We start from the raw sequence: 24,585 nt of genomic DNA, 5'->3' as shown, positions 1-24,585 counted from the left end.
TAAGTGCTTTTTATGAATATTTGATCCTCACAATAACCTATGATATAAGTACTATTATTATCCCCATATTAAACTTGAGAAAACTGAGGCAAAAAAAGATTAAGTGACTTGCTTACAAGGTCGCACAAGTAGTAAGTGTCTGAGTCTGGATTTGAATTCAGGTCTTCTGACTCTAGGCCCAGCTCTCTATCCACTGAGCCACCAGCTGCCTAAGCTAATAATAATCTACCATGAATTACTTAAGCTGTAGGTATATGTGAAATGAAAATGCACCTGTTTGTCAGCTTTATTAACAAGTAGATCCCCTATTGGACTTGGAATCTAAGAAAACCTGGGTTTACATCCTGACTTGGACTGGTTTTGTGACCATGGGCAAGTTACATTTCCCCATCTATGAAATAGGCACAATATTATCTGTCTCATAGGCATCTTGAAAGGATTAACTGAGATAATATATACAAAGTGCTTTGTAAATTTTAAATCTCCAAATAAATGTCAGCTATTATAGGTCTTTTTATTCTTCCTGGGGAATATTGCTGGTAGGACTATACTAAAACCATACTAGAACACAATTAGCTAGACACAGAAAGAAGAATTTGGTGTAAATAAAGACTTTCTTGGGCCCTGGTCCAAATGGATTTAGGTAATAAAGTGTTCAAAGCACCTCATTTTAAGGCACTCTCACATACAATGTAATCACATAGTTCAAATACTGATTGCAGAAAATTCTAGTGCATTTTCTTTTTATAACTCATTTTTTAAAATCTTATTTTTGTCGATATTTTGTGTTTTTATATCACTTGTATATTTTAATACATCCTTTCCTTCTCTATACAGCAAGCCACAACTTCTAACAAAGATTATAAAAGAAAGAGGAGGAAAAAGGAGTTTTAGTGAACCAATACTTAACTGTCTGACAATATTTGCAATATTCCACAACTTTGTAGAGTTAAACCTATGCAAAGTAGGAGGGAGATGCTTTTTAAAAATTCTTCTCTTTGACCCAGCCTGGTCAGTATAATTATACTACGATCAGGGCTGTTTCTTTTCTTTTCTTTTTTTTTTTTGCATTCTCATAGTCATTGTACATATGATTTTCTGTTTCTCCATTATATTATTCTTATTGGATCCAACTCTTGATGAATATTCAGACATGTCATGTATGTTAACTTCCCTAAAGATATGGTTCAAGCTGATTGTTCAAGAAAGGGATTCCCAAAATAACTGAATGTAGTCATGTACTAAGTGGTCATTTAGTACATTCTTAAAATGTCCATTAAAAATCATTGAATGATTTTTAGGTCTGTATAATTCTCTGTTTTTAATGTGTTTATTAAAATTTTGAATCCTAATTGTTTTAAAGATGCAAGTAATCTTAGTGGTAAAAGGTAACAATTAAAGCCCAGCCCTGTCTCATTTTTTTCTTTCCCTTGTTACTTCCAAATTTAATTTGCATTCGTTTATTCAAGAAGCAAATTAACACTCTTGACAATTCATCATAGGTTCTGGAGTAGCCCTTATTCAGTATTTTAAAACTTAAAAGTCTTTTTTTTTCAATTACATGTAAAAATTTTTGAGTTTATTTTTTTATTCTCTCCCTTCTTCATTCCCCTACTCCCTTATTGAGAAGGCAAGCAACTTGCTATAGATTATACATATTTCCATATTAGCCATGTTGCAAAGGGAAACAGGCAAAAAAGAATAGAAAAAATAAAGAAAGTTTAAAAAAAGTATGTCATGATATGCATTCAGACACCACCATTTCTTTTTCTGGATAGCATTTTTCATCTTAAGTTCTTTGGAATTTGTCTTGAATCATTGTATTGCTCAGAATAGCTAAGTTGACCATCATACAATATTGCTGTTATTGTGTTCAATATTCTTCTGGCTCTGCTTACTTCACTTTGCATCAATTAGTATAAGTCTTTCCAGGTTTTCTGAAAGCATCCTGCATGTCATTTCTGAAAGCACAATAGTGTTCCATCACAATCATATCCCACAACTTGTTCAGTCATTCCCCGATTGATAGGCATCCCCTCCATCTTTGTATCTTTGTCATCACAAAAAGAGCCGCCATAATTTTTTTTTTGTTCATGTAGACCCTTTACCTCTTTTTATAATCTCTTTGGGATACAGACCTAGTAAGTGGTTTTGTTGGATCAAAAGTTTGATTGCTCTTTGGACATCATTCTAAATTGCTTTCCAGAATGGTTGGATCAGTTCACAACTCCACCAATAGTACATTAGTGTTCCGATTTTCCCACATCTTTTCCAACATTTATCATTTTCCTTTTCTGTCATATTAGCCAATCTGATAGGTGTTGCTTTAATTTGCATTTATCTGATCAATAGTGATTTAGAGCATTTTTTTATGTAACTACTGATAGCTTTGATTTCTGCTTCTGAAAACTGCCTGTTCATATTTTTTGCCATTTATCGATTGGGGAGTGGCTTGTATTCTTATAAACTTGACTCAGTTCTCTACATATTTGAGAAATGAGGCTTTTCTCAGAGAAATTTGTTATTAAGCGACCTCCCTGGAAGTATCCTGCCTTTCTTCTAGTCTTGGCTGCACTGGTTTTGTTTGTGCAAAACCTTTTTAAATTGAATGAAATCAAAATTATCCATTTTCTCTTCTAATTTGCTTATATCACCCTTTATGTCTAAATCATGTGCTCATTTTTACCTTATCTTGGTAAATGGTGTGAGATATTGGTCTATGCTTAGCTTCTGACAAACTGCTTTCTAGTTTTCCTAGTAGTTTTTGTCAAATAATGAGTCCTTGTCCCCAAAACTTGGATCTATGGTTTGATAAAACATTAAATTACTGTCATCATTTTCTACTGTTTATTGTGTACCTAATCTTTTCCACTTATCCACCACTCTATTTCTTAGCCAATACCAGATTATTTTTAAAGATGACTAAATGTCATAATTGATAGATCACTGAGCTTGGAATCAATAAGACTCATCTTCATGAGTGCAAATCTGACCTCAGACACTTAGTAGATGTGTGACCTTGAGCAAGTCACTTAGCCCTGTTTACCTCACTCCTTTATCTGTACAATGAACTGAAAAAAGAAATGGCAAAACCACTCAAGTATCTTTGCAAAGAAAAACAACCAGACAGACTGAAATTGACTAAATAAAAGCATTTTGAAAACCTAGATTATTTTGATGATTACCACTTTTTAATACAGTCTGAGATCTAGTACTACTAGGCTACCTTCTTTTACTTTTTTTCATTGATTCTTTTAATATTCTTGAACTTTTTTCTTCCAGATGAATGTTGTCATTTTTTCTAACTTCATAAACTAATTTTTGGTAGTTTGGTATGATATTGAATAAGTAAATTAATTTAGGCAGAATTGTCATTTTTGTTATATTGGCTCAGCCTACTATTAGTATTTCTCTTATTGTTTAGGTGTGACTTTATTTGTGTGAAAAGTATTTTGTGATTGTGTTCATGTAGTTCCTGGGTTTGTCCTGGCAGGCAAACTCCTGGGTATTGTATATGGTCGACAGTTATTTTAAATGGAATTTCTCTTTCTATCTCTTCCTGCTGTACTTTGTTGGTAATATAGAGAAATGTGAATGAGTTTATGTGTATTTATTTTCTATTCTGCAATTTTGCTAAAGTTGTTAATTATTTGAACTAGTTTTTTTTATTTGATTCTCTAGGATTTTCTAAGTGTACTATTGTATCACCTACAAAACGTAATACTTTTGTTTCTTCATTGCCTGATCTAATTTCTTCAATTTCTTTTCTTTGCCTTATTGCTGTGGCTAGCATTGAATAACAGTGGTGATATTAGGCATCCTTCCTCCACCCTGATTTTATCTGGAAGGCTTTTAGCTTATCCCTATTACAGATAAGACTTGCTGATGGTTTTAGATAGATACTACTTTTCATTTTAAGGTAAGCTCCCTTTATTCCTGTGCTCTCTAGGGACAGGCAATGCTTGAACCTTACTTTCATCAAAATTGGCTCAAAGAAGGAATAACACACACTCACTTGGGTATACCCTATAGGGTAAGATAGATTTCTATACCTAAGTGGTTGTGTATGTTATTCCTTCTTTGAGCCAATTCCAGTGAAAGTAAGGGATAAGCATTACCTGTCATTCTCCTCCCCATTTCCTCCTTCACTGAGAAAGCTCTTCCTTTCACATCTCTTTTATGTGAGATAATTTTCCCTGTTCTTCTCTATTCCCCTTCTTCCAGTGCATCTCTTTTCCTCACCCCTTAAATTTTTTTGAAACTCATTCCATCATTGTCAGCTCACACCCATGCCCTCTGTCTATGTTCGTTTTTTCTAGCTGGTATAATAATGATAAAGTTCTTAGGAGTTGTAACTATCATCTTCCCATATAGAAATGTGAACAGTTTAACCTCATTGAATCCTTTATGATTTGATTTCTCTTTCCTGTTTACCTTCTTATGCTTCTTTTCAGTCTTATATTTGGAAGTTGAATTTTCTATTCTGCTCTGGTCTTTTCATTAGAAATGTTTGAAAGTCCTCTATTTCATTAAATATCAATTTTCTTCCCCTAAAGGATTATGCTCAGTTTTGCTGGGTAGATTATTCTTGGTTGTAATCCTACCTCCTTTGCCTTTTGGAATGTTATGTTCCAAGCCCTCTGCTCCTTTAATGTGGAAGCTGCTAAATCTTGTGTGATCTTATGGTATTTGAAGGGTTTCTTTCTGTCTGCTTGCAATATTTTCTCCTTGATCTGGGAACTCTGGAATTTGGTTATAATATTCCTGGTAGTTTTCATTTGGAGATTTCTTTCAGAAGGTGATCAGTTGATTCTTTCAGTTTCTCTTTGACAGAGCGTATTAGGTCAGTTTTCCTTGATAATTTCTTGAAATATGATATCTAGGCTCTATTCTTCTTGATTATAGCTTTCAGGTGGTCTACTAATTTTTAAATGTCCTCTCAATTTATTTTCCAGATCACTTGTTTTTGCAATAAGATATTTTACATTTTCTTCCTTTTCCTTCTGTTCTTCTGACTTTCTTTTATTGTTTCTTGGTGTCCTGTGGAGTCATTAGCTTCCACTTGCCCACTTCTGATTTTTAAGAAATTATTTTCGTTAGCGAGCTTTTGTACCACTTTTCCCACTTAACCAATTCTACTTCTTTTTTTTTTTTTGCTTTTTGGTGAAGCAGTTGGGGTTAAGTGACTTGCCCTGGATCACACAACTAAGAAATATCAAATGTTTGAGGCCAGATTTGAACTCAGGTCCTCCTGACTCCAAAGGCCAGAGCTCTATCTACTGCACCACCTAGGTGCCCCTCCAGTGCTACTTTTTAAGGAGTTCTTTTCTTCAGTGAATTTTTTTTACCTCTTTTTTTCCTTTTCCCAGTTTTGCTTTTTAAAGAATTCTTCTCTTCAATAGATTTTTGTGCCTCTATTACTATTTGACCAATTCTGTTTAATAAGTTTTATTTACTTCAGTATTTTTGTGCATTTTTTTTAGCATGCTGTTAATTCTCTTTTCATAATTTTCTTGCATCACTCTCATTTCTTTTCCCAATTTTTCCCCTACCTCTCTGATCTGTAAAAATTTTTGAGCTCTTCTAGGAATTCATGTTGGTCTTCTTTCCAGTCCAATTCCAATTCTTTTTTTTTTCAGCCAAAGACAGGGTTTATTGGAACATCCATCATATCCAGACTCTTAAGTAGTCTGAACATTAGTAAGCTATTGGCTAGATTTCAAGAATCTGAGCAATGGCTAGATTTTAAGAATGCTAGCATCTTAATGGAGATAAGATGGACTTTATATACAGAAAGCCTGTGGGAGGGATCTAGGAGTGGCCAAGTAGTTTGGGGTGATGGGAGGAGGAGCCTAAGGAGATCTGGATGGGAGGGAAAATGGCCAGGGGCCATAGGGAGTTAAGACAATGGAAGGGAGATTGGGTGTAGCCACAAGGAAAGGCCAGTTGATGGGATTATAGCCTCAGGTGAAGGCCAGAGATTTGGCCCTGTGGGAAAGTCCAGGGCTTTTCCTTTCTGGGGCCCAGATCCCAACCTCATCATTTCCCCCTCAAACAAATGGGACCCAAATTCTTTTGGAGTAAGGGGCAAAGGTCTCAGCTTCTGAAACTGCTTCCTGCTGGCAAGGGGTGTGGAGCTGTCCCTGCTTTGAGGAGGTCCCAAAGAAGTTGACTGGAACAGAGTACCGGCTGCATCCAAGGAACAACAGGAGGACATTGGCTGGTCCCTGTTATTGCCTACCAACTGTAGGTGAAAGGCTTGTAGTCCAAGTTCGGAGGCCAGCTTCTTTACCTTGAGCAGGATGTGCTGAACCTGGGTGATGCTTCCAGGCAAAGGTGGGAGAAGGTAAAATCAAAGGTGAGGGGTAAAAGGGTGAAACTCTCTTTTCCTACGAGAGGGGTTAACCCTCTTGACTCAAGGGAAGGGAGTGGTAGAGAAGAGTGACCAGGGTTGTAAGGAGGAGTTTCAAAACTCCTTAATGATCAATCATAAAACCTCCAGAATATGCCAAGACATTTTTAGCTGTTCTAACTTTCCCTGCAACCTCCATGAAGGAGGATTCAGAGGTACAGAGGGAAGGGAGTAAGTAAGCCTCAGGGAACCAAAAAGCAACTGCAGTTTTCCCCAATTCCCTAGCACTGAGGGGAATTGAGCATACACTTCCAGATAGGGTGTCCGTCCTTGTCCTCTATGCTGCAGAAGGTGTACCCAGGTCCATGGCCTTGAACCAACCCATCAGACATATGGCAGTGGGTCCCCCACACAGCTCCATCTGTACTTTTTCCTGCTCGCTAAAGGAAATCTAGAACAGAGCCAATCCTAATTGCATTAAAGACAACAGGACTGTGCAGCGCAGCTCATCTCTTCCACTATTTAGACACCACTCTCCTTTTGTCTTTACTACACTCCCAACTGAAGGCCAGTTCTAGATTCTAGAAATGGCACAATTCCTGATAAAAACAGCTTTGGCTATTTCACCTCACTCTTCTTTTTCATGGCTCCTTTGAGTTCCCTGCAGCCCCAGAACCAAGGGGAGATTCTGACAGATTCTGGCCTTGACCACCCTGCCGGGTCGCCAGAAGGCCTCTCTAGCCTCTGCATCCTCTAGGCGTCCAATTCTCCCACATGTATGAACACACGAAATCGTCCTCAACTTCACTAGCTTGGATAGGGCCTCTTCTTCAAATGAACTCCTATTTAAATACATTCATGCTTTTATAGAAGTGAAGACAACGTAACCAATAGTGGTACCTAGCATTTATATAAGCATTTTAGGTAGAAAGTATTTTACAAATATTATCTCATTTTGTCCTCACAACAACTCTAGGGGGCAGGTACTATGATTGATATACATTTTACACATTAGGAAATTGAGGCTGAAAGGGATTAAGTGGCTTGTCCAGGATCACACAGCTAGCAAGTGTCAGGCCGGAGTCAAACTCAGGTCTTCCTAAATCCAGGTCCAGTTCCTGGGTATATTACATCCAACTGGTGCTTTTCTTTCCCTTCTCCAGTCCATCCTTCATAATGCTATCTGTTTAATGTGTTGATCGGTTAGTTCCTCTACCTGAAAACCCTTAGTGGCTCTCCACTGCTTATACCACATATAGGACCAACTTTTACCCTGGCATTCATAGCTCTGCAGAATTTGATTCAAGGCTCTCTTCATAGATTTATTTCAGACTACTTCACTTCACATGCTCTGCACTTCAGCAAAACTAGACCTGCGCTTACCGGCATTCTATGTATTATGGTGAATTCAGTCTCCTCTACCTGCTTCTGCCATATCCCCATTTTTGAGTTGCCTTCTCTTTAAGGCCCAGCTCATGTAACATTTGCTATGTAACCTTTCCTAATTCCCCTCACCCCAAAACAGAAAAAAGTGATTTCTCCCTTCTCACGTTAATGAAAGCCCTTTATACATCTCTATACTTACTGCATCTGCTCTGTATCCTAGTTGTTTGGGTCACCTATCTTATCCTATTAGATTGAAAGCTCCTTTAGGTGAAGCACTAAGTTATTTCATCTTTGTACCCTGAGTACCTGTCATGATGCCTTGTACCGAATGGCTCCTGAATGGGTTTTTAACGAAATGGTTGAATTGCAATACAGGAGAAAGCTTTCTAATTTATTAAAGCTCTCTAAAAATGCAAGAGGCTACCTTGAGGTGGCTTCCTTGAGGTAAACTCTCTTTCCCATCCTGCCCTGGAGGAAGGTCGGACATGCTGACTCTTAAAGATCCCTTCCAGAATAAGATTTTGTGGTTCAGAGACTTGATGGTCTAGCAATTTCTGCCAAAGAGAGGAGTGGTCATAATGAGGCCCACTTAATTCATTTTACTATGTTGTAGATAATTTCATCACTCTTTATTTTGAACTTCTTGTGATGACAATTTTTTATTCATTATTTTTGCCTGTTCTTAAGTGTTTAGAATATGAGGTGCTTGTTAATGGTGAATGATATACTGAACTTCAGTTTTAAATCCCAATAAAAAAGAATTGGTTGAGAGACTCCAACTGATTGCTTGCTTCCTAGGAAGGAAGTTGCAGGTACTTTGTGTTTGTGTATCTCTGCTATAAGCCCAGGAACTTAATCTTCTGTATGTTGGACAGCCATTGTGTACCCAGGACTACCAAAAAGGATGCTGGCTGCAGAGACTGGATGGACGACACCCGATGGTCTGCTTCTTCATTCTTTTTGGTTTCTTTTGAACACCTGCTCTCTTCTATTCCAGAGCACCAAAACTACTTTGGAATAGATGAAAATCTGGGCCCTGTTGCAGTAAGCATCCGGAGAGAGAAGCTTGAAGAAACTAAGGAAAAAGAAGGGTCTCAATTCAACTATCGGGTAGCTTTCAGGACCAGTGAGGTATTTCTGCTCTCCATTTATTATCCTTGGGGTGAGAGGTTTTTTTTTTTTAAACAAAATGAAAAACAAACAAAAAACCTCATAGGCCTTTAACACAAAAGGAATTCTTGGTGTTCTTGAATTTTAGTTTCCTCTCTAGTCTTAAATTATTCAAAGATTTTGTGCTTACTCGTGTCTCTGTTACAGCATTCACCTATCTCACACAATACTTGAAAGGAATAATTTTAACAACTCTTGCATGTATACAATTCCATGGGTGTTAAGGAACAATGATTTTGATTGCTGGCTTATGTGGTAGGACAGAACAAACGGCAGAGAGAATTTGGGACATGCTGAAGAGACGGGATATATGCAAAACCCAGATTAAGATGATTTTAAACCATAGCAGATAAAAGTAGGTGGCCTACGATATGAAAGCCATGTTCTCAGAGGGTTTTGCCAGAGCAGTCATTCCAGCTATATATTTTTATATAAGACCCCAAATAAGTCTCATACTTTTAGTAAATTATTACTACGATTAATATAGAAATAGTACCACATAATAGTCTTACAGTGGGTTTTGTTTGTATTTATTAATTAAGTGTTAGACCTGGTCCTTGCATTGGGTTCTATTCTCACAGGAGAATCTGAGATCTATTTGATTTAATTTAATTTTAATGGTGTGATTTTGGAACAGACTGAGCTAAATTTCAGAATCTAAATGTGAAATGGTTTTGTGGTGTCCTTTCATAGGCACATGCAGCATTAGTACATGAATGTGTTGCCACACTATATATTTTGGGTCCCCATCATTCTAAGCCTTCCTGTGTTCATAAGATACAGCTTTTTTTTAAAGGACTCATATTATAAGTGACATGTATATTATTGAGAGACAGCATAGTAGAGAACTGGCCTTGGAGCCAGGAAGATATGGGTTGAAGGTATGGCCTTTGATCCCCATTGGCTTTTGGACCCTGGGCAAAATCCTCAACCTCTCTGTTCCATAGGCAACTCTCTAAGATGATGTTTCAGGAAAAGAGCTGACCTGCATTGGTAGATGAGGGTTCTACCTCATCTGGAGTTCCCTGTATCAGTGAGATCATGTAAGCCCATTCCCTGTCCTCTACATATTATTAGATTCACAGGGCTATTTAGGGTTTTAGGAGTCATCTAATTCAATCCTGTCATTTTACAAATGAAATTTAAGTGAAGAAAGTTTAGGTAACTTGTCCAAGGTCACATAGCTAGTTTGTGCCTGAGACAGGAAGTTGCAGTTCAGTTCTCCTGACTCCCAGTCTAGTACTCTTTCCATTATGTTGTGTTATAACAAGAGGGTATGTTCAGATTAGAGATTAGTTTAAAATGTGGCTATTATTGTGTGTTTGAGATCAGATTTTGTGAGATAGGTTTCACTTATCCCTTTAGCTCTGTGTGTAATCAGCTAGTAGGTGCCATTGGAAAACTCAAGCAGACCTAAAACTAGGAAAGGATACTGAGAAAATGAAGAGAAGGGAGAAAGATAAAGGAGGAGACATGCTTGGCAGTTGCCCCAGGTGCTTCAGGAATAGAAGCACAGAACTGTGACTAGACCAGCTCTCCTCCACCTCCCTTTTCCTCCCCCCTGCCTGCCACTGTTGATTAGTTTGACTTATTCTCCTTGGACCTTTGCTATTGCTGTCTTAATGTGCTATTTTGGTTGTTGGCTTTTCTCTTGTTATGGGGGGTGGGGTAGGGCAAAGGAGTTGGGAGACACTTTACACACTCTTGTCCCCTTCCAAATAATAACAGCCTTTCTCCACCAACACTTTTGATATGTATGTAAGACTAAAATATACTTTAAAAATGATGGCTGGCCAAGTATTATTGCTATAAATATTCAATAAAGTCTCGCGCTTTCCCCCCCACAGCTTACAACGCTTCGAGGAGCAATTTTAGAAGATGCCATACCTTCCACTGCGAGACATGGCACAGCACGAGGGCTGCCTCTCAAAGAGGTTCTCGAGTATGTCATCCCTGAGCTGAGCATTCAGTGCCTGCGGCAGGCTTTGAACTCCCCCAAAGTCTCAGAACAGTTACTCAAGCTTGATGAGCAAGGGGTAAGTCATTCATGAGGTTTGTTTTTCTGTCTCTTGGTTTTTCCGACTCCCTTCTCTCTTCCCTCCCCACTCCTGCCTCCTCCTAAATATTTTTTTTTTCATTTTAATGTATGAACACACTGCCATCACAGTCTAGGACACCTACTGTTGCATGGGGACATACATCCTTTCATGCAGAATGTTGGGAGGCCAGCCAGTTGTTTCCACTGTTGAGAATGTGGTTAGTGCCTTGAAGTACTGATCTTATTGATTTGCTTTCTTAAATTCATTCATTAAATTTTTGCCCACTATGTATAAGGAAGTGTGTTGGATAGCAGTAGGAAAATTAATGACAGTGACAGACACTGACCTCAGGAAGCTGAAAGTTAATGCAAGTGCACGCATTTAATTTGGTGAACTTGTACAGATACTCATCTGTGATGTGCAGTGTTACCATGCTAGGTGCTTAGACTGCAAACACAAAATGCAGTGGTCTTTTTTTTTTCTCCCTCCATGAATTTAGGCAGTTTATTGTATAGAGAACTGGACCTGGATTTAGGAAGACCTGAGTTTGACGCCTGCCTGACACTTGCTAGCTGTGTGATCCTGGACAAGCCACTTAATCCCTTTCAGCCTCAATTTCCTAATGTGTAAAATGTATATCAATCATAGTACCTGCCCCCTAGAGTTGTTGTGAGGACAAAATGAGATAATATTTGTAAAATACTTTCTACCTAAAATGCTTATATAAATGCTAGGTACCACTATTGGTTACGTTGTCTTCACTTCTATAAAAGCATGAATATATTTAAATAGGAGTTCATTTGAAGAAGAGGCCCTATCCAAGCTAGTGAAGTTGAGGACGATTTCGTGTGTTCATACATGTGGGAGAATTGGACGCCTAGAGGATGCAGAGGCTAGAGAGGCCTTCTGGCGACCCGCAGGGTGGTCAAGGCCAGAATCTGTCAGAACCTCCCCTTGGTTCTGGGGCTGCAGGGAACTCAAAGGAGCCATGAAAAAGAAGGGTGAGGTGAAATAGCCAAAGCTGTTTTTATCAGGAATTGTGCCATTTCTAGAATCTAGAACTGGCCTTCAGTTGGGAGTGTAGTAAAGACAAAAGGAGAGTGGTGTCTAAATAGTGGAAGAGATGAGCTGCGCTGCACAGTCCTGTTGTCTTTAATGCAATTAGGATTGGCTCTGTTCTAGATTTCCTTTAGCGAGCAGGAAAAAGTACAGATGGAGCTGTGTGGGGGACCCACTGCCATATGTCTGATGGGTGTTTCATTTGTGTTAACCTGCTGGGAAAGCAGGAGCAAAGCAGGGGTAGGGATGAGATGATGATTCAATTCTTCTTCTTCCTTTGACCTAAGCAACTTGTACTTCTTTTTTTCTCTGCCTTGGAGCTCAGTTTATCAACTATCTATGAGGGACAAGTAGATAGCACAGTCGAAGCACTGGGCTTGGAAGACCTGGGTTTAAATCTAGTCTCAGATACTTAGTAGCTGTGTGACCCTGGGTCATCTAACCTCTGTTTGCCTCAGTTTCATCAACTGTAAAATGGGGGTTAATAATGACATCTACCTCCCTGAGCTGTTGCGAGGATCAGATGACATAATGGCTTAGCACAGTCCCTGACACATAGTAGGTACTGTGTAGATGCTCATTCCCTTCTACCCTTCTCTTTATCAGAAAAGGAATCTGTAATGAAAGGTCATTTCAAGTGAGATATGTGATATTTGTAAAGCACTTTGCAAACCTTAAAGCACTATATAAGGGCTATCATCATTATTAATATTGATATTATTATTGACCTAGTCTAAAGCAAAGCAAGCTGAGACTCCAGCCTGCCTCTCCAAGGACGTATTTGAGAAATCCTCAGAAGTAAAATGAAAGAGGTGATATTTGAAATGAGCTTCAAAGTCTGGATAAAATGTTGACAGGGAGCGATTTGAGGAGGAGCATTAGCAAAATTTTGAACATAATAGCATAGAGAGATTTTATAAAATAGCAAACAGCATAGTTTAGCAAGAGTATTAGGGATATTAAAACTAAAAAGGGAAGGTAGGCTTAAGATTAATCATTCAGTGGTAGTCAGAAGTAATGAGACTGGAAGCCAGTCAGGAAGCTTTTGCAATAGTTCCTGGGAGAGGTGAAGAGAGCCTAGATTGGTGATAGTGAGAAAGAAGAGGTGGCTGGTTTCAGTGTCCCAGACTAGGCACCTTATGTACCTGAAGCGTTAGCCTAAATATTCAAGATATTTTTAATTAACTGTCTTCTTTTTGTAAAATTTATGCAGCATAAAAGATGACAGTGGTACTTTGAGAATTTCTACGAGAGGATAAATAAGTAATGTTACTTGCACATTTTCATGTTAGAATAAGTCATATTCATGATTTGACACTCCTTTATTCATATATGGTACAGTAGAGCTAACTTTGGGACCACAGAATGTTTGGTGTTTTAAATGGGCTGAATTTCTAAGACTGATTATTCTAATTGGACTGACGAGCTAACAATTTAGCACAAGCAAACTAGATGCAGGCACCTTAAGATTCAGAGTGAATCAACACTGTGATCTGTTGAGGTCAAGAAGGTAACTTAGCTTTCAAAACCAAACCTATTTGTTACTCAGACACTGAAAGACAACTTTAGATGAGTATCCTAGTGCCTTGTAAATACTGCTATTAGGGAACTTTATTGTTACTTCTTTTTCTTGTTTCTTTGTCATTGCTAATCATCTAAATTGTGCAAAACTTCCATGAAACAATTGAGTAAAGTATTTTAACAAAGTGGGAATAATGAAATATGTTTGCCTTTTGTCTGACATGTGCATAAGTCTGAAACAGTATTTTATGACTTTGTTGAATATAATTTGATGTCTCAGGAAAAGCTATGTAAAGTACTTAAGGTTTGTATCTTAGATTCTGTGTCCCATTTTTCTGTCTAGCAGAAAGGCACTTTCTAAAGTGTTCAAAGTAACAGAAGCCACACTGATTTTTATGCCTCAGAGTGTGTGTTTGTGTTCTTGTTGGCTATAGTAGCAGAGTTCTAGAGATAGTTGCACTTGCCCTATCCATGAGTCATGGGGCCCCTGTGACTCTGCTTGATGTCACATGGCCTGCCCTTCAGGGTATTAAAAGGACAACATTTGGCCATTTGGTCTACTTGATTTTCTCTTTTGGAAATGAGATGTTATTGGCTAGCTACTGCTGTAAAGAACTGAAGGTAAAATCAAAAGTGGTGGGATCTTTCATGTGGCAGCTTAGGATAAAGGTGCCCAATTGTTTTGTGCTAGGTTAAGCACAGAAACTTTGAACTTGATCATCAAAGCATTTCTGAGGATTACTCTACTAGAACTCTAAATTCAAGGAATTATTGTTGAACATAGGGCTTGGTTTTGAAGTAGAGAAATACTACTTATTGGGTTAGATGAGTTTAATGTGCTTTTCCTTTTGAGATATTTGTAAGGCTCATGTAATATGGGCATGAGATACTTAAAAGCCTTCTATGTAATAATTGACTTGTTCTTTAAGAACTTAGAAAATTTTTGTTTTCTTGAATTTTCGTGTTCCTTGGATAACATGATCTAACATAGGGCCAGTGCAACATGTTTTGTTTTATTTATGAAAGAAGTTTGCATGCCCTGTCCTCCCAACCCAGAATAAAACATCTGCTGTCATGCCCTGTCCTCCCAACCCAGAATAAAACATCTCCTATGTCCACCTCATTCTGCTAAAAATTATGTGTATGTGTGTATACATATATGTATATATGTAATTCTTCAGTCTGCAATATAAAATGTGTTTGTACCATGGTTTATCAGTTACTTTCATTGTTAGTTTTTTAAAAAATCTACATTAAAAGGTACTTTTAAAGATAGCTATTTAAATGTTCTACCAAAATACTAATGTACTGTTGGTAGAGTTGTAAACTGATCCAACCATTCTGGAGAGCAATTTGGAACTGTGCCCAAATGGCTATAAAACTGTGCATATCTTTTCATCCAGCAATTCCACTGCTAGGTCTATAGTCCAAAGACATAAAAAGGTAAAAGGACCTATTTGTACAAAAATATTTCTAGCAGCAATTTTTGTGTGATGGCTAAAAATTGGGAATCAAAGAGATGCCCATAAACTAGAGAATAGCTAAACAAGCTGTGTTATATGATTGTAATGGAAAATTATTGTTCTGTAAGAAATGACAAGCAGGATGCTTTCAGAAAAACTTGGAAAGATTTACATGAACTGATGCAACAGAACATGAACAGAACCAGGAGAACATTGTACACAGTAACAGCGATATTGTTCAATGAAGAACTGTGAATGACTGAGTTATTTTCAGCAATACAGTGATCCAAGAATTTATGATGAAGCATACTGTTTACCTCCAGAGAAAGAACTGATATTGATTCTTGTTGTTGTTATTTGTCTTTTGTTCTGGAAGAGGACCCTGGCATCAGGAAAGCGATGGGATGACTTGCAAATGAATTGGATTTAAGTGAGGGAGGGCTGTGCAAAACCACCAGTCTCACTTTCTCCTCTAGAGCCATCTGAGTCCAGTGGCAAGATATAAATCAAGACAACTAAAGCATGCTGTTTTTCACTTTCTTTTATTTTTTTTCTTTTATTTGAGTTGTCTTGTACAAACGACTAATATGGAAATGTTTTGCATAATTCCCCGCGTATAACATACATCTGATTGCTTAACATCTCAGGAAATGGGGGGAGAGAAGGGAGGGAAGAAGGGATAGAATTTGGAACAACTTTAAATAATAGTATTTTTAAAATTGAGGAAAATAAAGAAAGTACAGGGCAAAAAAAGAGAAAAGAAAGAATGGTAGCTCATACACATTCACTGAGACGATCCTTGAAGAAAGAGTGAGATCAGGTTTTCCCAAAGTATTTTCCTCAGTAGATTACATCCTGATAATATAATTGACTGAGAGATTTAGAGAATATAAGATCATGGTGTGACTATTATTAGTTGACTAAAAAGCATTTTATTCTTTAGAAGTCTGTTAGGTGGCCTCGTGGATAAGGTAGTGTATTTGGAGTCAGAAAGACTTGAGCTCTAATCTTGTCTCAGCTATGTGTTCCTGAGCAAGTCATTTAACCTCTGTTAGCCTCAGTTTTCTCATCTGTGAAGTGGGGATATCACCTATCCCCAGAAGGTTGTAAGGAACAAATGAGATGATATATGTGAAGTGCTTTGCAAAGCCAAATGCTAGATAAATGCTAGCTGCTGTTGCCTGCTATAGGCTGAGGGCCAAATTAGTGAGAATTAGGAATCCCATGGAGTGGTGGAATGTATTTGAATTGAAGTTAAAATTATATAAAATATAGCTATTGGTTCCAGCCCATACAATGCGAGTTAGGAAAAGGGTAATAATCAGTAATATAAAGTACTATATAATAATAACATCAAAATATGGCCTTAAAGTTTCTCCTTAAGGAAGATGTCTCTTGCATATATATTAAACTAATGAAAGTCCATCTCAGCCAGTTAAAACAATCGGAAAACCTCATTTTAGTCATTCACACTGATAAGAATCAAGTGAATGAAGAATGATTGTATTCAGATTGTGACATGTATTTAGACTGACAAAATACCAAGTGAGTGCATCAGTATATATCTGTTGAATGAGCTCTGCAGATGGAAAAGGAGCTGGGCATAGATATAAGAGCAAGGAATTGGGCTTTCAATTGCCCCTAAGGGCAATGGAAAGATAAATAGAGAGTTTAAGGAGACTGAAGTGGATTGCCAACAAGGACTTTCATGGGAAGGTAGTATAAAAGAATACGTGAATATATATGAGCAGAAAAGGTGGGTGTTCCTGCACAGTAGGAATAACAAGTAGAGTGTTGCACTGGCATCCGTAGAATTTTTTTTAAGAAGGATGCTGTATAGAATTTGGGGTAAAAGTTTTAAAAACCGAAAGTTTTTTTCTGTAGTCTTTTGTTCCCTTTCAGTAGCAAAAGCTAGATGGAGAAATTAGCTTGATACTTTGTTGTGAATAAGAGTTGCTTCTCAGCAAATTTCTTATATAAAGTACTTGACATCTCAACATCTCCATAATGCTTAACTATCTATGTCATAATCATCCAGAAATAGTCTGACAACCTATTACTGGGAAGCCCTGAACTTCATTGGACAGGAAACTTTCTGTGGGGTTTTGCCTTTATTGGTGATTTTGATCATTGTCCTCTCAGCATGCCTGCAAAAGAGAAAAGCTGATTTTTTAAAAAACTATGAATTTTTAAGTTTTTGTTTGTGATTAAATAGTTTTGGCATGCCCAGCCTATAACAAACAGACACAGAATGGGAGAGGTTTTTGCCTTTTAGGAGGCTTTATTCTGACTTGACTATATATACATATTTAACAGGGATAATGTGCAAACCTATGCTTATTTACCTTATTTATCTTTCATGTTGCTAAATATTATTTGTTATATATTTTCTGTGGATTTACGTTTAATTTTTCAGACTTCTTGTAGGTGGATTTGGTTTTTAAGTTTAGGGAACCAATTATGTCCTTGTAGTTAGTCATTAAGCATTTATTAAGTGCCTTCTGTAAGCCAGACATTGTGCTAAGCACTGGGGATACAAAGAAAGGCAAAAAAGACAATCTTGCCCTCAAGGAGTTCACAATCTAATGGAGCAGCTGATGACATGAAAACGGTCATGTACAAACAAGATATACAGGATGAATGGGAAATGATCAACAGAGGAAAGGCACTTAAAGGGGATTGGGAAAGGCTTCCTAAGTAGAAGGTAGGATTTTAGTTAGGACTCAAAGGAAGCCACAGGGTGGAAATGAGGGATAATTGAATCTATGGGAACTAATGAGAGCATCCAAGTAAAATAATTCAGAGGGAGAAGAAATGAGAACTAGAACCAGGACAGATCCCTGTGGGACACTTGTGGTTAGGAAGCCTCCCCTGGATCCTGTCCTGCAAGGGAGACTGGGAAGTATCAGATAGGTAGGAATGAAGGAGAAAGTTGCATAAAATAAGCAAGTTGAGTACGTGGGAGGTTAGAGTGTTGGAGGAAGCATCAGTATGTATGTTAAAGTCTTTCTACCATAAGGGCAAGAGTTGGAGAAGGTAAAGGAGGGAAAGAACAAATATAACCCCTACTATGTGCCAACCATTGGGATGTGGTTTTTGTTTTTGTTGTTGTTGTTGTTGTTGTTTTTACATGTATCTCATTTGATCCTGACACCAACACTGGCAAGTAAGTGCTTCTGTTCCTGTTTTGCAGTTGAGGAATCTGAGGCAAAGAGGTTATGTGACTTGGCTAGGGTCATAGAACTAGTAAGCGTCTGAGGCTGTGTTTGAACTCAGGGCTTCCTGACTTTGTGTCCAACACTTTATCCTCTGTGCCACCAGCTGCTGTTAGAGAGAAGAGAAAGACTGAGCTGGGCACTGAACTCATTTAGGAAAGAAGGGTAGTATCCTAGAGTAGACAGCAGCTACTAGCATTCTGACTAGGTGGCAGATATGGATTGAGTGAACCTCAAAGGAGGTGAGGTTGCTGAGGAACGGAGGCAGAGGGAGAGACTGGCAGTGACATTGGGGGTGGAGGAGTGTTCCTGCTCCCCTACCTGGACTGGTGAGTTGAGGAGAATGAAGGAAAGTACAGTTAGTGCTGCAGAGGGTGACCTTGGAGGCTGTGGCATCAGATGAGAGCCAGGGCCCAGAGTCAGAAGATAAAAGGAAAGGTAAAAGAAAGACAGAAAATGAAAGGAGTTTGTTACCTATGGAGGACGTTTTCCCCAGAGCGTAGTGGAAAGAGTGGGTAGCTTTGGAATAAAACATTGATAGGGCTCGGTGGGGGGGGGGAAGAGATTAAAGGAGTGGGGATGGGGATTGAGAGTGGGGATTGTCTAATGATAGCAACGGGTTCAGGATCACTGGGTATGAAAAGGTGGGAGTTTGTTGGTCGTTGGTGGATGATTTAGTTCCCCACAGGATGTGGAGTTTGCAAAGTCCCTTCAGGAAGGAACATGCACGTTTGGGAAGTGGAAAACTATACGTATACTTTAACTTAAGTTAACTCTTGAAAAATAGATTTTCATAAATTCATCATTTCAAATACACTACAGAAGCTATTATTTAAGCAAATGTATAGGTACTTTCCTCTTGTCAACTGAAGAATTCTTTTTTAAGGTAACATGATCATACACTACCACCCCTTTCTAGATTTATATCACTCACAGTTTAGCATTTCCTTTTGTACTTGTTTATTTTTGTCTGTGTAAAGTGAGGTACATGCATACTAGGCCAATGTGACATTTAGGAGATTGAAACAAGACCCAAAGTAGATTTGTATTTATTTATGAAGCTTTTCACAGTCTTTTTCTCCTTTCTGGTCCGTATGACCTACTGAAATTGTTTCTCTTCCTAGGAGTAGAGCTTAATGATAATGTCAAATTTGTGTCCTTTCCTGTCTCTGCCTTTTCCCCACCCATAGCCAAAAGATGGAACTGGATGGTCATTCTGTCCATCCATCTCATTGTGTGATGTGACATAACACTTAACGTGGAAGGACATTGGCATTTTGACAAGCAAGCTGTTCTATTATGAAACAGTACAATAAGCCTTAGGCTACTCCCACACCAAGACTGTGGGAATCACTATGATTCATTTAAAACTCATTAAAAGGTCAGTGCAAAAAGGTGAGCCTTGCTTTTCTCCCATATATTCAGATGTTCAGGCTCAGCCTAAGGTTTATTAGCCTTAGGAAGTCGGGCCCTTGAATTGAGCCTCTTGCTTAATAGATAGCCAGTAGAACAAGAGTCTCTGGGTGGTAGCCTCGGATCGTGAATGGAAACAGGAAAGGCAGGGTGCTACCCTCTGATGTGCCAGAGAGACAGTTGAGTCATTGACTGTACTAGATTGGATTACTTTCAGAAGGTTTAGAAAAGTGCTTAAGGGGAGCCTCTGTAGATCACTTAATTGACTGGATTCATATTTTGTAATTAAGAGTTTTAACAGCCGTTTCTGCCAAATTATAACTGTGAAATAATAGGCCATTGTAGTAGACTGCCAACATATCACAGTGTCTTAACTTTGTATTTCTCCCTCTGCCTTGCATTGTGCTTTTCACACAGTCAGCATCTAATGTTAGTTATAATGAATTGCTTTCACATTTCTCATCTGAGAAACCCAATTCTGTCCAAAGAAATGTGATTTTAACTCTTATTTTAAGTTTCCACGTTACATATGCAGATTATGACATCTCATTTAATTATTGTTAGGCATCTACCCCAATTATATTCATCAGTATATGTGATTCCCTTTTATCCACATAATCTTGATAATGGTACAATACATACAGGTAGTGTAGACTTGTCATTTTCTTCCCATAAGCTGGATTCCACTCTTAAAAGTGTAAAAAACCAAACAAAGGAATATTAGGGATTTTTTTTTTAATCAAGAGTTCCCCTCATGTATTCTATATCAACATTATATCAGAGTTAATGGAAAATTATAGGCATCTCTTGAGGCATTTGCGAGATCATGAAATAAGTCATAGGATGTTAGAGCTGAACCTTAGAAATTATTTAGGTCAACTCCTTTATTTTATAGAGGAAGAAAGTGAAGTTAAGATCGGAAAAAATTACACATCCAATGTCATGGAATCTCTATTGGGAGAGATGGAAGAGGCCATACTGCCCCACTCACACTGTCCTAGTAATCTCTTCTGCCCTTTGCCCTGTCATGGGTTATCCAGCCCTTGAAGACCTAGGGTGAGGCATCTACTGCTTCTCCCAAGGCAGCCCATCATTCATTTCTCTTTACATTAAGCCTAAATTTACTTAGCTCTTCGCATTTTCCACCCGTGGTTTCTGCCTTGTGAGGCCAAACAAAACAGGTCTGCTTTCTTCTCCATGAGATGACCCTTCAAACACAACCACAATGGCCTTAAATCATCTCTTCTCCAACCTAAACATATCAGTTCCTTCAATTTTTTTTAATAACACGATCACAGTCATGCTGCTACTTAGTTTCTATCCCCCATGCCTGCAGCGTACTTTCTCATTCCCTCTGATTCACAGAGTTTCCCTCTTTCTAGCATTTCAGTCTGCTAGAAACTAGATCTAAACCAACAAATTGTAGCTCATACCAATAAAAGCTCCAAAGAATACACAATTTAGACCCAAAGGGTGATAGCAGAAACAAATCAGAGAAGCAAGGAATAAATTACCTTTCAGATGTATGGATGGTGGAACAATTCACGGCCAAACAAGGGAGAGAGAAGATCACAGAAGATGGAACTGACTTTTTCGTTACATAAAAAAAAGATCACACTCTGGCACCATTTTCTGCATGAAGCTTTTCCTGTTCCCCCTAAATGCTAGGACCCTTCCTCCTAACCTACCCTGTATGTATTTGTATTTATTCGCTGAACAGACTTAGGTTGTATGTGTATTTTACATGTACTTGCTGTTTCCCCTATTAGAACATAAACTTCTTTTTTATTAATTAATTTATTTTGATTTATCAACAACCACTTCCATAATCTTTTGAGTTTTAAGTTTTTCTCCCCCTCCCTCCCCACCTTCCTCCCCAAGATGGCATGCAATCTGATATAGGCTATACATTCCTATTAAACATATTTTCATATTAGTGATGTTGGAAGTAAGAGTTAGAACCAATAGGAGGAATTACCAGGAAGAAGAAACAAAGCACAACAGAAGAAAAAAAAACAGCAAATAGTATGCTTTGATCTGCATTCAAACTCCATAGTTCTTTCTTTGGATATGGATAGCATTTTCCATCATGAGGCCTTTGGAGATGTCTTCGATCCTCGTATAGCTGAGGAGGGCTACGTCTGTCAATATTGGTCATCGCACAACGTGGCCGTTACTGTGTTCAACGTTCTCTTGGTTCTGCTCACTTCACTCAGCATTAGTCCATACAAGTCTTTCCAGGTTTTTCTGAAGTCTGCCTGCTCATAATGATGATAAGAAATGTCTTATAGCGCAGTAGTATTCCATTACATTTGTTCAGCCAGAATATAAACTGCTTGCAAGTAGGGATTGTTTCATTCTTTGTATTTGCACACTCAGTGTCTGACATAGCCTAGCACATAGTTGGGACTTAAAAGTTCTTGATTCCTTGATTGAAACTCAAAACTAGAACCTAATTTTCTTCATTTCCCTCTTGGTGCCTCATAAGTCATCTGAGAGAGCTTAGATTATTGAAATTATTAGATTATTATTTGAATCTCAGTCCTGCCACTTATTGCTTCTATGATCTAGGGAAAATGCCTTAACCATTCAGGGCCCCTGTTTCCTCACTTTATATAACATGAGAGGATTTGACTTTTATTGTTGTTGCTGTTGTTCACTTGTTTTCAGTCATGACTGACTCTTTGTGACCCATTTTTGGAGTTTTCTTGGCAGGGATGCTGGAATGGTTTGCTATTTCCTTCTCCAGCTCATTTTTACAGATGAGGACACTGAGGCAAACGGGGTTAATGGACTTGCCCAGGGTCACACAGCTAGTAAGTATCTGTAGCTGGATTTGAACTCAGGTCTTCCTGACTCTAGGCCTAGAGCTTTATCCATTGCACCATCTAGCTGAGAATTAGACTAGATGACCTCTTAAGACCATGTCCAGCTCTAAAACTGTGGTGCTATAATTTCTTACCTAAAATATCAGACTCCAATTCTATGACAGTTTGTGTTTGCTATTTATTGCTGTACTGTGTTAATAATAATAATAATGATAATAGCTAGCATTTATATAACTCTTTGAAGTTTGAAAAGTACTTTCCGAATGTTATCTCAGTCATCAAAACAACCCTGGGAGATGTGTGCTATTATTATCTCCATTTTTCAGATAAGGAAACTGAGGCAGATGGTGATTAAGTGATTTGCCTAATGTCACAGAGCTAGTAAGTGTCTGAGACTGGATTTGAACTCCAGTTTTCCTGACTCCCAGTCCCACACTATCTGCTGTACCACCCAGTTTCCTCAGCAGTGGTCAGCTTTGTATGGTTATTTGCATGATAGCTTGCATAGCATGGTTGCTTTTAATTCATTAAAATATCAATCACTCAGACAACCTCTGGTCCCTAACCATAATGGGTAAATGAGAACTTACTATATTACACTGATCAGTCTTAAGATTTCTAAAGAATTGCTTTAAATCTAATTTGATTGTAGCTCCTTAAATAATAGTAAGGACTAGATATCTTTTTTCCTCCTGGAGGGGCAGAAGGAGACATGCTATCTTCTCCCAAGGCCTAGGATAGTGTCCTATATGCCAAAGGTTCTTCTCTGCAGCCTTCCCTAGTTATTCAGACATGTATATCTACAGTTCCCATGTACTACCGCTGATAAGTAATGTAGTAAGTAATAAAGCTTTTATCATCTTGCTGCTCTAAGGGTATGAGTAACATACTCAGATATTTTGTTGGAATTATTCGCTGTGAATTTTAAATCAAGATATATTTTACAGATTGAAAAGAAATGTGAGTTTTTGTGGAGAGAGATGTGTGATGGGAATTGGTATTGACTGATAATGTTTGCGATGTTCAGGTAGCAAAATTAATAGTTATGATGGGGGGAGAGAGAGAGAGAGAGAGAATGCTCATAGAAAAATATTGAGCCAATTGTTTATCTTAAGGAAAATAATTACTACCACCGTGACATGATATTGGCTGTTTGAAAAATCTACAGCAGGAACTCTTCAATTAAGTTGAATTTATTTATAGCATATTGTATATTAACAGATATTTTATTTTCCAGATATTGAAAAACATAAGGAAGAAATGACTGTTATTGTGTAGCCAAGGATACTTTTATGTGTGTGCGTGCGCGTACCTCCCCCCCCATATTTTGTCCTAATGGAAGTTGTTACAGCCTTACACTTGTTTATGCGCACGCAAACACAGACCAATGGAAACCTGTTGTAATGGAAAAAACACTGAATTTGAACTGAGAAGATCTTATTCCACACTTAGTTATACCTCTTCCTTGGTGTATGATTTAGTAGAAAGATACTCTTTCTCCCAATCCCTGTAGTTTTCTCATAAATTAAAAAGCAATGGCTTTGATTAGATGTTTGCTATAATCCCTTTTTGGTACTAATATTTTGTGATACTGGCCTAAATTTACATATGTATGTATACAAACACACCAGTGTGTGTGTGTGTGTGTGTGTGTGTGTGTGTGTGTGTGTGTGTTTAAAATCTGACATAGAAAAGCATTAATGACTAGATATGAGAAGCTTTTAAAAGCTAACAGTCTATGAGAATACTTTCTAGCCTGTGTTTTGACCTGAGAGAAGAGACAATTAGTACTAATTATAGCACAGAGTATGCATGACTATTTCTACAGTTGTGAATGCTGAATGGTTGGATGGGTGCCTTGAAATGAACTGCCCATCCCTTTTGGGAAACTGGCTAATCACAAGTGGCCATCAATTCTATTCTCATAGGTAGCTATCAATTATATTCTTTATCTCTTTAAAAAATATTTCTCCAGTCTTTGTCTTGTGAATTTTTTTCTCGTGATAGAGGTTTTGTTGTGTTTTTCTGGAGCATCGTGTCCATTAACAGCCGATTATCATCTTACCTTTGGGGATTGTTCTGGCTAGCTTTTCTGAAAACATAATTCTAAGCTTCTGTGGCTTTAATTTTAGTCTGAGA

At 38.0% G+C, this 24,585-nt stretch overlaps 1 protein-coding gene across 8 annotated transcripts in view; it reads left to right on the top strand.

Moving 5' to 3' along the window:
• The window catches only part of SIPA1L2 (signal induced proliferation associated 1 like 2), a 266,715-nt gene that overhangs the window by 158,516 nt on the left and 83,614 nt on the right, over positions 1-24,585 (top strand). For all 8 annotated transcript variants that reach the window (XM_078156231.1, XM_078156233.1, XM_078156236.1 and 5 more), the window contains 2 exons: positions 8,736-8,869; positions 10,756-10,944. In XM_078156231.1, the coding sequence (XP_078012357.1) occupies positions 8,736-8,869; positions 10,756-10,944 (323 nt within the window). The remainder of the gene's footprint in view (positions 1-8,735; positions 8,870-10,755; positions 10,945-24,585) is intronic.

This window comes from Phascolarctos cinereus, unplaced genomic scaffold (genome assembly GCF_003287225.1).
Source record: "Phascolarctos cinereus isolate Bilbo 61053 unplaced genomic scaffold, phaCin_HiC Scaffold_5;HRSCAF=322, whole genome shotgun sequence".
In the NCBI taxonomy this organism is placed as follows: domain Eukaryota; kingdom Metazoa; phylum Chordata; class Mammalia; order Diprotodontia; family Phascolarctidae; genus Phascolarctos; species Phascolarctos cinereus.
Note: the sequence above shows the minus strand (reverse complement) of the source record. Positions and strands in the feature narration are given on the sequence as shown.